The sequence below is a fragment of the Psammomys obesus genome, unplaced genomic scaffold (genome assembly GCF_907164565.1).
Source record: "Psammomys obesus unplaced genomic scaffold, mPsaObe1.curated_primary_1811, whole genome shotgun sequence".
Taxonomy (NCBI): Eukaryota; Metazoa; Chordata; class Mammalia; order Rodentia; family Muridae; genus Psammomys; species Psammomys obesus.
The window spans coordinates 4,775,720-4,792,179 of NW_026596466.1; the positions used below are offsets into that span (position 1 = coordinate 4,775,720).

At 56.8% G+C, this 16,460-nt stretch overlaps 1 protein-coding gene across 6 annotated transcripts; it reads left to right on the forward strand.

The window, feature by feature from the left end:
- The first annotated feature begins 2,017 nt into the window (after positions 1-2,017).
- On the forward strand, positions 2,018-14,794 carry Tmem184a (transmembrane protein 184A). Of its 6 annotated transcripts, none has more exons than XM_055598560.1 (9): positions 2,018-2,225; positions 6,871-7,098; positions 11,086-11,251; positions 11,572-11,662; positions 11,757-11,832; positions 11,935-12,026; positions 12,606-12,775; positions 13,277-13,471; positions 13,978-14,794. In XM_055598560.1, exons 2-9 carry the CDS (start codon positions 6,871-6,873, stop codon positions 14,235-14,237), a joined length of 1,278 nt encoding a protein of 425 aa, XP_055454535.1. In that variant the 5' UTR covers positions 2,018-2,225; the 3' UTR covers positions 14,238-14,794. The 6 variants fall into 6 exon arrangements, with proteins under 6 accessions (XP_055454535.1, XP_055454533.1, XP_055454538.1 ...); XM_055598558.1 differs by lacking the exon at positions 2,018-2,225 and adding an exon at positions 5,778-6,021; XM_055598563.1 differs by lacking the exon at positions 2,018-2,225 and adding an exon at positions 5,778-6,021 and having other exon boundaries at positions 14,030-14,794.
- Positions 14,795-16,460: the final 1,666 nt, after the last annotated feature.

Sequence of the window (16,460 nt, forward strand, 5' to 3'; positions counted from 1 at the left end):
GGAACGATAAGGCAGTTTCACTCAGCTGTTTGCAGGGTGAGTGGCTGCCTGGGAAGAGCCACTGAAACTGACCTGTAATTGAACCCTCTGCACGCTGGGCAGTATTTACAGCTGCTCTGAGCTGTCGGGTAGCCATAAAACACAGACCAATAGCAGATGCCTTAATTGCCTAAGCCAGCATCCCTTGCCCAGATCTGCTGTGTAAATCAGACAAGGCTCTACCAGAGGAGGCACCTGGCCAGGGCTTCCTGATGCCACCATAACTCAGGAGAGGCCTGCGTTGCCCTGAAGAGAGCCACCATGCCAGCAATTTCTGGGTGGAAAGCCGTTCTGTGGCTAGAGGGGGCAAAGCACGTGGTGCATGCCCGGGGTAGATCTACAAGCAACTCCTAGCACACGCAAAGCATGAAATTAGGTCACTGTCTACCTGTCGCACGCCACGGGGCAGGCTGCCTCCCCACAGCCTTCACTGCCACCATGAGGTCTTTTAGCAGTTTTCTGCTGAGAGCAAGCGGCCACCCTGGTGGCTAGGACAACGTGCCCTCGCTCGGCCAGTGATTTGGCACTGTGGAGGTCAGGAGAGGATAGCTGTCCTTGGTGATCCCCACAGGTGCCTTTCCAGAGCTCCACCAAGGCCCCCCCTGCCCCCTCCCCCCCGCCCATAGCCAAATGAGCAGCACACAGGGCAGGACGGTGACCTGGCCTAGCTTAAGACTGAGGGCTGGGAAGTCAAGAGTCCCAGAGCTGGGATGACCAAGCAGGAAGACTGGAGTTTGGATCTCCAGAACCCATGTAAAAGCCAGGCAAACGACAACACATACTCAAGGAAAAAACAAAAATGAAAGGCAAGCCCTGAGTGGGCAGCTGGGGCAGGGGCCCAGGTCCTCACAGGTCACTGCATGGGCATTACCACCACAGCTCACAGTTTGCCATCATGTCGGGGCTTGTCTGTAGGGTCAAGAGTGCTCAGCTGCAAGTGAGACTCTGCAAACAGTCACTATAGGACCACAAAATGGAAAATTCTAGGGCCCTGCTCAAGGGAGAGAAATCTTTAGAAACAATCTCAAGTCAGGTTAAAGAGAGCTATGCCCCAGGCCTCAGAGCCCACTGCAAAGTGGGCACTGTGCCTAAGGCTGCATGTGGTCCTGAGCCCACCACGCAGACACAGTGGCCTGGAGGGTGAGGGCAAACTGCTTCCATCACGGTGGGCCTGGAGGGGAACACAGATGGAGGCATGGAGATAAAGGGTGGTCAGAAGGAGCAAGGAGCTGGGGAGGAGGGGGATCCTCAAGAGAAAGACCTAGCCGGACCACCCAGAGCACAAGAAGCACTGGCATACCTCAGAAGTAGGGCCCAGCTGCAACTCCCCAAGGCTGTACCAAAGATGTGGGGCACACCAGGTTTTTTATTACTATTTTTTAAACATTTGTGTGTGGGGGCATGCACATCCCGTTGCATATGCATGGATACAGGTAGGAAGTAATTCCTCTCCTTGTACCTTGTGGTTCCCATGGACCAAACTCAGGTCATCAGGCTAGTTCCAAAACATAAGATTCTGATAGCACTCTGACCCACCCCAGACAGCCATGGTAGACACTTACTCAGCCCGTGTCTCCTGTCGCCAGCATCCTGTCACAGGTCTCAGTGACCTTGTCAGAGGTCATAGATGACCTGTGTCCCCTGCCTCCTTCGGATGCTTCAGAGATGAAAGGAGAGTGAGCCGTGTGGTAGAGGGAAAACCTAGTCATCCCTGCCCCACAGGCCACACACGGCACTGGCATCACGACCTACCTGTGAGCCCAGGTTAGATCTGGAGACCGGCTCCCACTTGGTTCATGGTCACAAACCTGTCTGAGCATCATCAGCTCTACAGACTAGATCTGTGGGCGCCACTGACCAGGACTGGGAAAGAAGCCCATCCCAGAATCCAGGATGACAGAGGGTGTGGCCTGCTGAAGGGTGTGTCCCAACAAGGCTGCCGGGCAGGCAGGGCAGGCCAGGCAGGACTGGGAGGAGTTTCTGGGCCTCTGTGAAGCCATGCTTGGGCAGCAGTGATAGTGCCCAAGGGGCCTGGGCCGCCCCAGATGCTGAGGAGGACAGCAGAGGGCTGGAGACCACACTGAGGTGGACCTCCTCCACCCCAGAAACTACAGAGTGTGCACTGAGAAACCAAAGCCACGCACCTGTCCAGTGGGCTCTGCCAGCCGCCCAGAGCCACCACGGAGGTGAGCTGTGTGGGTGTGAGTGTGTGTGCAAGTGGGGCCAGCTCAGGAATAGAATGGTGTCCAGCCGGGGCCCCACACCATCAGGGTTGGGAGATACTTGCTGTCCAGAATCAGATCATCATGGCCTCCCTCCAGCCTTCTCCACCTGTGTCCAGACTCCCTACTCACCAAAAAGGGTCTCGGGCTCAAGGGCAAAGCTTTGCCCATCTCTAAGTGAAGGGGCACCTGGGTCTACACCCAAGTCTGGCATCTGGCTCTGGGGCACAGTCAAACACGGACAGGCCCTGACAGATTCTCCAAAAACTGAAGGTGTGGAGAGCGAGGTGGGCACAGGAGCGGAGAGGAGGCACAGCTGCCAGACAGAGCAAGGAGCAGTGTTCACATGTGGCCAGGGTGGTCTACCATGCGGTCTGGGGTCACTGGACACAAGATTCATGGATGGGAGCAAGCCTGTGCTTCATCAGATACCAGGGCAGCAGAGCTGGCTGGCCCCGAGTCTCAGGTCTTCACCGCCCTGGTAAGAGGGCCTGTAGCCACCTGAGGTCAACCATGCGAGTGCCCCACCGAGTGCGCAGACCCCCTGTAGAACCATCAACAGAGATTCAGATAACCGGGGGAAACCGAGGAAAGCCTTGGTCATGTCGAGTTTTCTGGGCCCGCCTCCCTTTCTAGAGGTCGTGCCCACCCAAGAAAGGTGGCCACGTCTCAGATCAGGGGCACTGCATATGCGTTCCAGACTCCAGGCAGTTCACTGGGAGTTTCAGCAGGAGGGGGCAAAGGCAGAGGGCAGGGGTGGCCGCACTGCTCCCCAGAGGAAGGCTGCAAGTCTGGACTCATCACCAGGTGCTCTGGAACCCGGAAAGATAATAAGGGTACAGAGAGAGACACCCATGGGCCTCTCAGCCTACCTGAGCACCTTGACCCACAGTGAGCTCTGGGCCTCGCCTCCACCCTGCCACGCCTCAGGTGTGGGTGCTACCTGGATTGGGGCCAGAACAGTGGAAACAAACCTCACTGTGGTCCTTCCGGACACTAGCAGGGATCCTGGAGGGTTTGGATGCCAGCACGGGCCGACAGGACCCGAGACGCCAAGGTTGTGTTGCCCACTCTGCAGGACCGGAGCTGGGTTTGTCAGCTCAGCCAGCTGATGAATGCAGCAGGAGGTTCCTGAGGAAGCAGCCTTAAAGCCCCAGGGCAAACAAAGCCCGATCCCTGGCTCTGGAGGGAGGCTGGGTAGTTACCCAGAGACTTGCCACAGGCCAGCCTGCAGCCACGTGTGGGAGCTCAGAAGTGGAGGCCATGGGACAGGGGTGGAAGTGAGGAATGGGTAAAGTGACTGTCCTAATCCCCCTGCTCTCTCAATGCAGCCTTCTGGATTGGCTAGGACGCAGGCGTCATGGTCACATGAACAGTGGTCAGAGGTCCCTCTGCCCCATCTGGCCTAGCAGGCCTATCCTGACATGGGTGTGGTCAGGGCCCAGCCCTCTGTGAGGGTGGCCTCTGGCAAGGCCTTTCTCAATAGAGTGTGAAAACACAGGGACAAGAGGCATGCCACCGGGCCTGGCGTCCGCTCTCAGAGCAGAGGGCAGCCATGACTGAAGGGGCTCCCAACCGTCAAAGACATGTCTGGCTGATCTCCCAGTAAGCAGCCGTCCTGCCTACCAAGGCTCAGGCCCAGTGCCCTCTTCCTAGAAGCCTAGCCCTTTGATGGCGGGCAGGGAAGTCCTCCTGATAATCAGACATAGTGTTTCCTGCTGTCTGCTCAGTCATCCCCTCCCCTTGGCCCACAGCACAAGGCTGTCCACAAACCAGCCAGGGTTATTAGGGACTCAGGCACAGGGGCAGGTTCTGGAAACTCCTACCAAGGACAGATAAGCATACAAATAGATCTCAGATGAAAGTTTATGGAAACGGAATGAGGGAATGTTGTTGCTAGCAGTGACAGAGGCCCCTCCAGGGGCAGCGGTGTCTGCGAGGAGAGCTGGCCTAGGCGCAGCAGCCATGGGCCAGGGCCTGCGTGTCAGGGACAGAGGTTGCCTAGGTAGTGAGGGAATGACGTCCATGGTGTGTGAAGCCTTAGGGAAAATATGGGCAGAGCAGCAGGGAAGCACAGGACGGACAGATCTCAGCCTCCAACTGTTGTTCACTGCTGGAGTATCCCAGACAGGAGATAAACCCCCAGTGTCTGTGTCCCAACTCCAAAAGGAAAGAAGCCTGAAGCCTTGTCTACTAAGTCATCAGTAGGGTCAGATGGCACAAAGGACCAGAAGGGAATGGGTACAGCATAACAGTGCCCACAGTGATATGGTCCATATGAACCCAGGGCAGGCCTGAGGTATGGCCAGAGCCCCACCTACTCCAGGAGCCAGGGCAGGTGAGCCTCTTGCCTTAGGACTGTCATGCACTAGACCCTTCTGAAGTGCTAGAGATGAAACCCAGTGCTTGGAGGCTAAGCAAGCATTCTATCACTAAGCCACACCCCCATCCTCTCACTGTGGGATTCTAGGCAGGTGCTCTACCACTGAGCCACACCCCAGCCCCTCACTGGAGGATTCTAGGCAGGTGCTCTACCACTGAGCCACATCCCAGCCCCTCACTGTGGGATTCTAGGCAGGTGCTATACCACTGAATCACACTCCAGCCCCTCACTGGGGAATTCTAGGCAGGAGCTCTAACGCCAAGCTACATTCCCAGCACACAATTTACATTTTATTTTTAGATAGGGTCTCACTAAGTTGTCCACACTGGTCTTGAACTTGCTCTAGGCTGTCTTGAATTATCAATCTTATCTCAGATTCCCAAGTGGCTGGATAACAGGCCTGTGCCATGATGTTTGGTTAAATTTATGCTCCCCCCTCCCCGTTTTCTTACTCATTTGTTTATTCATTCATTTAGTGAGACAGGCTCTCATATAGTCCAATTTGGCCTAAAGCAAGGATGACCTTGAACTTGAAATTCTCCTGCCTCCACCTCCCAAGTGCCGGGATAACAGGCATTTGCCACCATGCCTGGTTTATGCAGTGCAGGGAGTGGAACCCGGAGCTTCATGCATGCCAGGCAAGCACTCTACCCACTGAGCCACAGTCTCAGTCCTGCCCAATTTCATAATTCTGGAGCAGTAGGGACATCCACAATATATAACCAGCAGTTTGTCCAATTCTAGGACCATGACTCTCAACCTATGTCCCACGTGGGGGTCGAACAGCCTTTTCACAGCGGTCACCTAAGACCATTGGAAAACATGGGTATTTACGTCACGATTCATAACAGCAGCAAAATTACAGTTATGAAGTAGCAATGAAAATAATTGTATGGTTGGGAGGGGTCACCACAGCATGAGGAAGGTTAAAAGGCACCTTTCTAGGCCTCTCTCGCCATCCAGAGAGAAGCCTGCGTCTGGTGAGCACCCATGGCCTTCCCTGGTGAGCTGGCACAGACTCCTCTCTCTTGTCCCGCCTGACAACCTGGTGCCAGCAGGTGAAAGGCACCTGCCAGCCGGGCGGTTCCTGGAAGCCAGCTGCTGCTGAGCAAACTGCCCCAGAGGGATAGAGTGTCGACAGGGGCGGGGCCGAGCCTCAGCTTCTCCTCCCCGGGTCCTCCCTCAGCCTGAAGCCCCAGAGGGCCACCGGCCAGGTGAGGCCCCTGGCCCCGTGTGCCTTTCCGGAGATCAGCCTTGCCCCCACCCGAGGCTCGGCCTCCAGTGGGGGCCATGTGGCTTCTGTGAATGACCAGCCAGGCTTCCCTAGAGGAGGCTAGGCCTGCCAGGCCTGGGCCAAAGAGCTTCCTTGTCACAGAGGTAGGCTCCCGCCCCCGGGACAGGAGATTGACGGTAGGAGGAGGTCAGCTCTCGCTGGCTCCCAGCAGGCACATGATCTTCCAGCCTGCTGCCGGAGCTTGGGGGACACTAAGGAACACTCAGCGTCAGGGACAGGCAGGGGCTGGGTGGGGGCGGGCTGGCACCTGGGGCAGAAGGGTACCCAGGGCGGGGGAGGTGTGTTTACTGGCTTCCCTCCCATGCCCCAGGCAGGTGGATTTCAGCATGCGATGGAAACAGACTTTGGGTTTTGTTTGTTTGGGGTTTGAGTTTCTTTGGAGATTTTTTTTTTTTTTCTTTTTTGAAACAGAGTGACTAGGTAGCCTAGGCTGGTCCTTATACTCACAGATTCACAGTCCACCTGCCTCAGCCTCTCTAGTGCAAGTGACGGGAGGGTGTGCCATGGCCACCTGGTTAAAAATAGTCTTTAACTCCTATGAAGTTAACCGTGTGAGCACCCAGGAGACAAAGACCCTGAAGGGGCTCCCAGGACATCAACCCAGGATGTGAGCCTCAGGCAGGAAAGCAGCCAGGCCCCTGTTCTTCAAAGAGTGAGCCCACAGCTGCCCAGAGGCAGGGGAGGGGGGAGGTGAAGTCAGACCCAGACTCCCACAAAGGGGGCAGGGGTCCGTGGTGGGCCTCCAGGGAACCTGCCGAGCATGGGCAAGGTGGTAGCGATGGTGGTCAGGCAGGCAGGCAGATACTGCAAGTGGGCTGACCTGGCCGCTAGCTGACACCCACATGGCCTTGCCCACCTCCTGCCCCACCCCCACCCCTCACACTCCCACTCCAGCCTCCACTGGGGCCTCACTCCTCCGCTGTCTTCTGCAGATGAGGAGTGCTTCAGAGTTTCTGAAAACAGCCGGAGCGCCCCTGGTGTCGGCGACCTGGCTTCCACGCAGCCCCCCTCCAGCCATGCCCACGGTGGCGGCCGGGCCGCAGATGGAACGCGTGGACAACGGCTCGCAGGGGGGACCCCAGCTCTTCCTCACCAGCGCACTGGCCAGAGGCGTGTCAGGCGTGTTTGTGTGGACTGCTCTGCTATTAACCTGCCACCAGGTGAACACCCCCTCCCTCTCCCCACTCCTCACTGAACCACGCAGCCTCTGGGGGAGCTGGCATGGGATCCTGGGACCTCCAGGGGCAGCCCCCCCCCCGTACCAGACACTGAGCCTCAAGAGGACTCCAGGCGTGGTGTCCGTCTATCGCCCTTCTTCAGGGTTAGTGTGCAGGGGCCGAGCCTAACGGGGGAGGTCTCTGCCAGGAAGGTGACACATTGCTGGGTGGGCACCCCAGTCATGTGTGAGGCCCCTCGCTCTGCTCCCCAAGGTCAGCGATCGTTCCCAGTGCGCAGGCAAGGGCACTGAGGCTCGAAGGTGGCTGGGCCTTCCCCAGGCTCACACAGCTGGAGGGGAAAGGGCCCTTCCCGCCAGGAATGGCCAGGACTTGGACTGTTCTATGGAGAACCTCAAGACACACATCAGGAATTTGGGGAGGAGGGGCAGGAAGGTGGGTGAAGGAGCTATGGGAGTGGGGACCGAGAGGAATGGGAACTGGGACAGTGCAGAACTGGGGGGTGCTGGGAGTAGCGAGCCAGAGATGGGGAGCTGGGAGAATAAGGAGTTGGGGGTGGGGGTTGGCGGGCAGAGAGTGGAGAACTGGGGGGTGGAAGGTGGGCAGCTGGAAGGCTGGAGGGGGTATTTAAGAGGCGAGGCCAGAGAGCTGAAGAACTGGAGCATGGTTCAGGGAGCTGAGAGCCCCAGGCCTTCTGGAACACCTACTTGGCACCATTAGAGTGCCTGAGCCGGTAGGTGAGGGGGGCCAGGAAGTAAGAGCAAACACCTCTGCCTGTGACAGACACGTGCTGGCTGGCACCTGTCCAGGTGTGCCTCAGTAACCAGGATACAAGGGAGACAGACCTGGGCCTGAGGGCAGGCCAGGCAGGTTTCAGCCACAGAGGTGGCATGGGGCTAGCCCTTGCTGTTAGGCGTCAGCAGGAAGACCTCCAGGAGGGATAGGGACTAAACAAAGAGGGGTCAGGTGGAGAAACTGAGGCAAGAGTGGGCAGCAGCTTGCCAAGGTCACCGGCCAGACGGTACCTGGCTGGGAAAGGCCTCCTGCTGGCTGGTTACTTTGTGTCTGGGGAGAGGGGGAAGGGACTGATAAGGAGCCTGTCTCTGACGCCAGCCCTCGCCAGCCCTCCCGGCCCCTGCACACACACAACTGTAACAGCGTGGCCTACAGGTCCGCTTCCCCACAGCGGCCTGGAATGGGGAGGAAGCACCCAGCTCCCAGACTGCTTCCTCTTCACGACTGTGCAGAGGGACCTAGGGGCGCAGGCTGATCCAAAAAGGCCTCCCTGAGGTCCATAGCATGTTCAAAACCGGCCTGAAGAAGCTAGTGAGACACCCCTATGCCCCGCCCTCAAAATAAAACAAAGGTAACAGAAGGGCTCAGCAGTAGAGTGTTGGCTGAGCAGCCAGGAGGCCCTGGTTCTGTCCCTAGAACTGAGGTGGGGGTGGAGCACGGCCCCTTCTGCTTCTTGTAGAAAAATGCAGAAACTTCAGACAGCTGGAAAGTGAACACAACAATCATTTTCCGGATTGTTCTTTCTTGTGCTGCTTTGGTTTGGGCCTTTGTGACGACACCTTGCAGCCCAGGATAGCCTCAAACTCCCTATGTAGCAGAGGATAGCTTTCCTGCTTCCGTTTCCCAAGCGCTGAGGTGGCAGGTGTGTTTACGTGGGGCCGCCTGCGTGCTGGGCAGGCACTATACCACAGCCCCAACCCTCTCCTTCTGTTTGTGTAAGCCTCGTGTGACTCTTGACAGCGGCTTGCCTTCCGACTCTGATCTCAGGCACCTGATCCCGTCAGAGGACTTCCCATCGAGCTGTGTAGCTGAGCATCGTTTTTGCGGACTGTATGGTGTTCCTCCCCACACAGGCTCTGGCCTCCCGTGATGAGCACAGCTCCAGCGTTTGTTCCTGTGCTTCACTGTGATGAACCTCTTTGCACTTAATTTCTTTCCTTTTTATTTCTGGATAGATGTGTTCCTAGGGTCAGACTCCTGGAGGTGTCAAAGAGCATACGGCCTTCCACGGTCCCCAGGTTGAGGGCCTGCTCTGACACTTACCAGTGAGTGAATATTCCAACTTCCAGAATGTTCTGCAAGATGACCCCACAGGTCATCAAAATGTGTGACAGGCTTGAGAATGCTGAAGGGATGAATTTTAGGCTTGGGGCAGGCTTGTCACTCAGTGCTGGGGGAGGCTGAGGCAGAAGAATCATGCATTCAAGGCCAGCTTGGGCTACATCTGTGGTTCTCAACCTCGCTGACGCTGAGACCCTTTAATACAGCTCCTCATGCTATGGTGACCCCCAACCACAAAATTGTTTCATTGCTACTTCCTAACTGTAATTTTGCTACTGTTATGAATTATAATGTAAAATATCTGATGTGCAGGATTTCTGATGAGACCTCCAAAGGGGTTGTGACGCACGGGTTCAGAGCCCCCAGGCTACATCGTGAGACAGGGTCTCAAAAGCAACAATGGCGATCTTTTTCCCCCCTTTTTAAGAATTTTATACCATGTTGCTGAAGCAAGTAAGGACGTGAGGTTGGGTGTTCTCAGCCTTTGTGTACCAATTAAAATGGGATGGTTTAGCTGGTAGAATTCGTGCCACGCAAGCATGGGACCTGACCTGAGCGCAGTGTAGCACCCGAAAAAATTAATTCCAGACACGGTGGGACACACCCCAAGGAGGGGTGGCCAATCAGATCCCTGAATCGTTTCTGCCAGCTGTGAGTTTAGCCAGATCAGTGGCTCCAGGTTCAGGGAGACCTCTGCCCCTCCTCTTCAGAGTAAAGAGAGGACTGGGCGGCTCAGTGGTATGCCTCCAAATCCTGTGAGGAGGGGCTAGAGAGATGGCTTAGCAGTCAAGAGCACTGGCTGCTTTACCTGCATGTGGGTACCTCCCAGCTGCCAGTAACTCTAGCTGCAGGGCAACTGACGCCCTCTGCTGGCCTCCATGGGCACCCACACATCCAAGGCATATACTCACACAGATGCTGTGGATGCATAACATTTGTATTTGTTAATCGAGGGTACTTTTTTTCTTGGTGGTACTGGGTATTGAGCCTGGGGCTTTTTTCCACTGATACAGTTTTAAGGGGCTGAGGATGTGCCTCAATGGGAAACCACTTGCTTAGCCTGCACAAAACTTTGGGTTAAATTAAATAAGAAGGGCTGACTACGGTGGCTCACACCTTTAATCCCAGTACTGGAGAAGCAGAGGCCAGCAGAGCTCAATTAGTTCAGTTCAAGGATTGCCTGGTCTACGTAGTTCCAAGTCAGCCAGGGTTACATACTGAGACAGCCCACACCTGTCTCAAATATATATACATTAGTATGTAACATATATATATAATATACAAAGATATAATATATAACATATCTATACAAATGCATAACATATTTGTATATAATAAACATAATATTTCATTTGGAGGGAGCATGTTCTGGGGATTGAATACAGAGCCTTGCTCTTGTTAGGGTACGGCCTCTGCCTTGGCCATGCCCCTGCCCCAATAACAGGTGCTCTAGCACTGAGACATCCCCGGTCCTGGTGTGTGTGTGTAGGTATAGGAAAGAGGTGAGCCTCCAATGCTGGTCTCCAGGCACCGTCCACCTTGCCTCTTGCTTTTAGGGACAGTCCGCTTTGCTCACTCGACTTCCCAGAGTCTCTGCCTCTGCCCCCTCCGCTCCCCCGGCAATGGGATTACAGGCGTGTATCAGTTTTGTCCTTGAGGGCTAGGGACTTGAACTCCGGCCCACAGGCTTGCTTTGGCAAGCCTCTTACTAACTGAGCCACCTCCCCAGTCCTACTCTCTGGGGGAGGCCTTGAGTGGAGTTGTCTGGCATCGCATTCCCTCCGACTGCTCCCACTCCGTGTCCGGAGTGGGGGGGCAGCCCGGCACTGGGCCGCTCGGCCCCCTGCGGTGGACCGGGAGCGGGGACTCGGTGCCACCGGAACTCTTCTGCCACAGATCTACTCACACCTCCGCTCCTACACCGTCCCACAAGAGCAGCGCTTCGTCATCCGCCTGCTGTTCATTGTGCCCGTCTACGCCTTCGACTCCTGGCTCAGCCTCCTCCTCCTCGGGGGCCACCCTTACTACGTATACTTCGACTCTGTGCGAGACTGCTACGAAGGTGACCCTCCAGGCGGGGCCCCGGGGGAGCTGAGCGGCCGGCACCCTGACACACACACACACACAAACACACACACACACACACACACACACACACACACACACACACTTCCCCTGCCATCCGCAAGGTGCCCCGTTCCCCTCTCTCAGCTGAGACCTGCGAGCTGCCTCAGGGCTTGTGCGGCCTGCAGCCTCAGCGCCCGGGTTCACGGTCTAAGGGCCCTCACCCCTCTCCCCGGGTGTGCTGCGTGTGTCTGATGGAGCTGGCATGCACAGGCTCCCATGACTGACCCTCGCTGTCACGCCTCTGTCCTCCTGCAGCATTTGTCATCTACAGTTTCCTGACTTTGTGCTTCCAGTATCTGGGGGGCGAGAGCGCCATCATGGCTGAGATCCGAGGCAAACCTATCAGGTAAACCCACCCCCCCCGGGCCATCCCCCGGGCCGCGCTGGAGGACCCACCATGGTCTCACCAGCAGCCTGAGCCACCTCCTCCTCACTCCCAGGTCCAGCTGCTTCTACGGGACCTGCTGCCTCCGGCGCATGTCCTACTCCATCACCTTCTTACGTTTCTGCAAACAGGTGAGGCGGCCTGCCCACCCCACCCCGGCGCCTCGCCCCGCCCCACCCCGGCGCCTCGCCCCGCCCCGCCCCGGCCTCACGCCCTTCCCCTGCCCCTCCCAGGCCACACTGCAGTTCTGCATCGTGAAACCTGTCATGGCTTTGATCACCATCATCCTCCAGGCTTTTGACAAATATCATGATGGAGATTTCAAGTAAGGGGGCTGTGAGCGGGTGCCTCCCTGGGCCGGGGGAGGCCGGGCTCCCACAGGTCCTTCCACCGGCAGCCTGCCTTCCTCCGCCCCCCGGGGTGAGGGGCTGTAGCTCAGTATTTATTTATCTAGCATACGTGAGTCTCTGGGTTCCGTCCCCAACTTCATACAAACCACGTGTGGTGGTACACACCTGTCATCCCAATACTCAGGGAGTAGATGTAGGAGTAGTAAAAGCTGGGGGTTATCCTTGTCTATATAACGAGTTTGAGGCCAACCTGGGCTACATGAGGAAGACCTGCCTCAAAAAAAAAAAAAAAAAAAAAAAAAAAAAAAAAAAAGACATTGTTAGGTTTGTGAGCCTGCCCAGGACCAGGAAGTGACCTGAAGCATGCCTACTCCTGAGGAAAACCACAGACCCCACCACTCTCCCTGTAATACTGGCTGAGGCCCTGGAGGGAGGACCTGGAGGACTGGAGGGAGGAGCTGTCATGGGGTTGTGGTGCCCAGCCAGAAAGGAACAGGCTAAAGGAGCGCTAGGGGAGGCGGGGACCACGCTAACCAACACTCCTTATGGCCCAGCATCCACAGCGGCTACCTGTACGTGACCCTCGTGTACAACGCCTCCGTGAGCCTGGCCCTCTACGCTCTGTTCCTTTTCTACTTTGCCACCAGGGACCTCCTGAGACCCTTCGAGCCAGTGCTCAAGTTCCTCACCATCAAAGCCATCATCTTCCTCTCCTTCTGGCAGGGTGTGTGAGCTGGCTGGGCGAGGGTGTGGGACCAGGCCCGGCATCCCTGGAACTTGTGTTCAAATCTTACCTCCATCTCAGCCCTGCCTGCCTCAGCTTCCCCAGCCTTACCAAAAGTCAGTGATTCCACCTACCTTGGAGCTGACAGAGCCTGGAGTGGGGGACACAGTGAGGTCTCAGCCGATGGAGGCCACGCCTCCGCCTCCTGAGCCCTGGGTCCTGCCCCACCCCTACCAGGCCATGAGAACTCAGTCCCCATTGTGGAAGATGGCCAGCAGCCTAAGAGCAGGGGTCCCCAGGCCCAAGTTGGATATGTCAGGGAGAGTGACTTTAAGGTACCCAACCGTTGTCAGTCATAACCCCACCACCTATGTAGTCAGGATCAAAGAAGCTCTGGGGTCAAGCTGGCCTTTTTCCCTGCACACCCTGGGCATCAGTAGGAACTGGCAGGGCTCATTGCTCATCTAAAGATGGGGCCTGAGTGGTTGTCACTGCCCCTAGGAATGCTGCTGGCTATCTTGGAGAGGTGTGGGGTCATCCCCGAGGTCCAGGCCGTGGACGGCACCAGGGTGGGTGCCGGCACCCTGGCCGCTGGCTACCAGAATTTCCTCATCTGTATTGAGATGCTGTTTGCCTCACTTGCCCTGCGCTATGCCTTCCCCAGCCAGGTGTACTCGGAGAAGAAGAACTCTCCAGGTGAGCTGGGCCCCGCAGCAGAGGATACTGGGCAACAGCCCAGCCGTGATGTCTAATACTGACCAGGGGGACATGCCCACGGGTATCCTAGCCAGGCAGACAAGGGAGATGTTGAGCTCTGACAGACATGGGTGGAACCAGCCACTCTCTTAGGTCTCCTTGGTGCTTGGGGAAGGAGTCAGGAGAGGCTGGGTCCACTACCCTAGCGTGTGTGCCACATTGGCCACATGGCTAGTTCCCACCTGCTCAAGGGGAAGGGCCGTCACTGGGCAGGAGTCTCTTCAAGGATAGGCCTGAGACCAGCACTTGAGACTTGGGAGTGGAGCTGGGTCCCCAGTGTCTGAGGCCATCTGCTAGCCATTGGCAAAGCCTGGACATGCAGGATCCGCATCCCAAGACAGCCCGAGGGGACCTTCGAGCAGCAGGGGTGAGGGGCTGGGCAATGAAGCAGTGCGCTGTGGCCCAGGAGACCTGTGTGACTCAGGCCCACACGCTGTGCCCTCCAGCCCCACCAGCACCTATGCAAAGCATTTCCAGTGGCTTAAAGGAGACCATCAGCCCACAGGACATTGTCCAGGACGCCATCCACAACTTCTCGCCAGCCTACCAGCAGTACACACAGCAGTCTACACACGAAACTCCTGGGCCTGGCCAGGGTGGGCACCCATCACCCAGCACCCACCCTGGCCCAGCCAGTGGCTCCGGAGTGGGTAAGAGGAGCCGCAACATAGAGAAACGTATGCTGATTCCCTCCGAGGACCTGTAGGGGTGGGGTATGGTATGCGGAGCCTGGCTGGGCACCCAGCATGCTTTGGTTTCTAGGGCGGTAACAGGGTCCTCGCCTACCAGCAGCTCTTGACGGAGGCCCCGCCCCTTCTGAGAGAGAGCCTCACTGTGGGACTCACGGGGCCTCTTCTATTTATTCCATGTAGTGCCCAGAGTGAAGCCACCTGAGCAAATTGGACAAACCCAAGGACCCAGTGGGATGTCTTAGTTACAGCCTGCGGGTGGAGTTGAGAGTTGGCCATTACTTCCATGGGCAGGAGAGACGGACGGTTAAATTCTAGGCTGAGCATCCCTCTGTAGAGAGGTGGCCAGGGAGAATGGGTCCAGTCACCCAGGGCTGGGGAGCCACATAGCCTGGGCCCGGCTGTGGCCATCTTGGGTGCATGAAGAAGGCCCCTTGCCCCACAATCTAGCACAGATACTTGGCGAGGCCTTTTCAAGGGCAGCCTAGCCTATTTAGCACAACAGAGTTGCCAGTGCACCAGCCTGCCAGCTACTAGCTGCTTATTTATAGATAAACACCTTGCATTTTCTAGAGCTTGTTGGGCTTTCTGTTCTTGTGGGGCTTGTCTTCTGAGTGATCGGTCACTAAGGAGGTTCACAGGGCCATGGAATGAGGCTGGGTGTCTGGAACAGCCAGGACAGGCATCACGATGTGGCTCAGAGCAGTACAGGGCAAAGAGTGTGGACTTTGCCACCAGATGACCAGCTCTGCCATGACAGGAACTGGGGTAGTCACCTCCCTTTGAACTTGAGGTTGGCCCCACCCTGAAGTGGTTGCTGAGGCCTGTGGCACAGCCTAGCATGCCCTTTAGGGGGACTCAGGCTGGGGAGCCTGCTATCTCACTTTCCTCTTCCTGCATACCAGGTCCAGTGCCCAGGGAGTCAGAGATAGGCTCAGTATTTCCAGCTAGACTGGACTTGGAAACATGGGGGGCAAAGGCAGCAGGGAGTGGGAGCCAGTGCCCAGCTGGCTAGGCAAGCAACCAGAGAGAAATGCCCTCTGGGCACCACTCAGGAACAGCACCACATGCCCAGTTGTCAGTTCCCATAGCCCAAAGTATCAGACAAGGTGTGTGGGGAGGGTGTGGGTGCTTCCTTGCTTTCTTATTCTCAAGGCCCAGAGACAGGAGGAGCCAAGGCCATTGGCTCCTCCCTGACCCTTCCGCGCTGATAAGATAGGCTCTATCCCTCCCTGCACCCGGCTGTAAAAGCCACCCACACCCACTTATCAGGGATTGGTAGGCTCACAGGGTGGCCCTGCAGCCCACACAGCCGGCGGGCCCGGGAGGGACTCTGTACTCCCAGAGACTCTGCCTGCCTTCAAATATGAGAGGCGGTTTAGGGTTCGGCCAGCAGGGGGCTGCTTTCCTCTGCCCTGGAGAGGCCATGTGCCCTGGGGCAAGCTGGGAAGGGTCCTCTCCCACGAGCCCAGGTACAAAGTAGGCTCCTGGGCCCTGGACAGTGTCTGGAGTCTGCACCTCACAGATTTAGGCAAAATGGACGCCACTGAACACCCACGCATACACTTGCACCAGGAATCTCCGTTCCCTGATACTGGGGAGGGTGTGTCAACCAAAGAAATTAAACACGTTGCCCAAGGTTACCGAGCCAGTAGGGGTCACTGTGCCTTGCTTCCCGCTCCCCCCAACCCACATCAGACTTGCGCAGGTCCAACATGACCAAAAGCAAAGCTGGCCAGGGTAACAGGGCACCCAGGGCTCTGGGTCTCACTGCCACCAGTGAAAGGACCAACTGCAAGTCCAGACCATGGGCGTGAGGAGGGGGCTGCTCACCAGCAGTGACTGGGTTTGCCCTGGCACCCCCTCCTGCCACTCTGTGCAGGTGTGAGTGCCTGTGTGTGCGCATTTGTAAGGAGGTCGGAGGTCAGTGCTGGGCGGCTTCCTTTGTTTTTTTTCCATGTTGAGTTTTGAGACGTAGAGCTTCCATTTGGCTAGGCTCGCTGGCCAGTGAGCCTCAAGGATCTGCCTGGCTTCGCCCATCCATTTGCTGGGGTCACACACACGACAGTTCTTTATGGGGATGTGGACTCGTGTTTACTTGGAGGTACTGTACTGAGCTACCACACTAGCCCCCACTCCTTGAGATGTGGTCTTGCTTTGTAGCTTAGGCTGGCCTGGAACTCAGTTTGTAGCCAAGGCTGACCTGTAGCCAAGGCTATACTCAGACTTGGACTCATGCA

Bases quoted from the DNA above. Each gene is read 5' to 3' on its own strand.
- Tmem184a (XM_055598558.1), top strand. From the start codon at position 5,950: ATGACCAGCCAGGCTTCCCTAGAGGAGGCTAGGCCTGCCAGGCCTGGG. The intron at 7,099-11,085 runs GTGAACACCCCC...CTTCTGCCACAG, and splicing joins TGCTATTAACCTGCCACCAG to ATCTACTCACACCTCCGCTC. The intron at 11,833-11,934 runs GTGAGGCGGCCT...TGCCCCTCCCAG, and splicing joins TCTTACGTTTCTGCAAACAG to GCCACACTGCAGTTCTGCAT.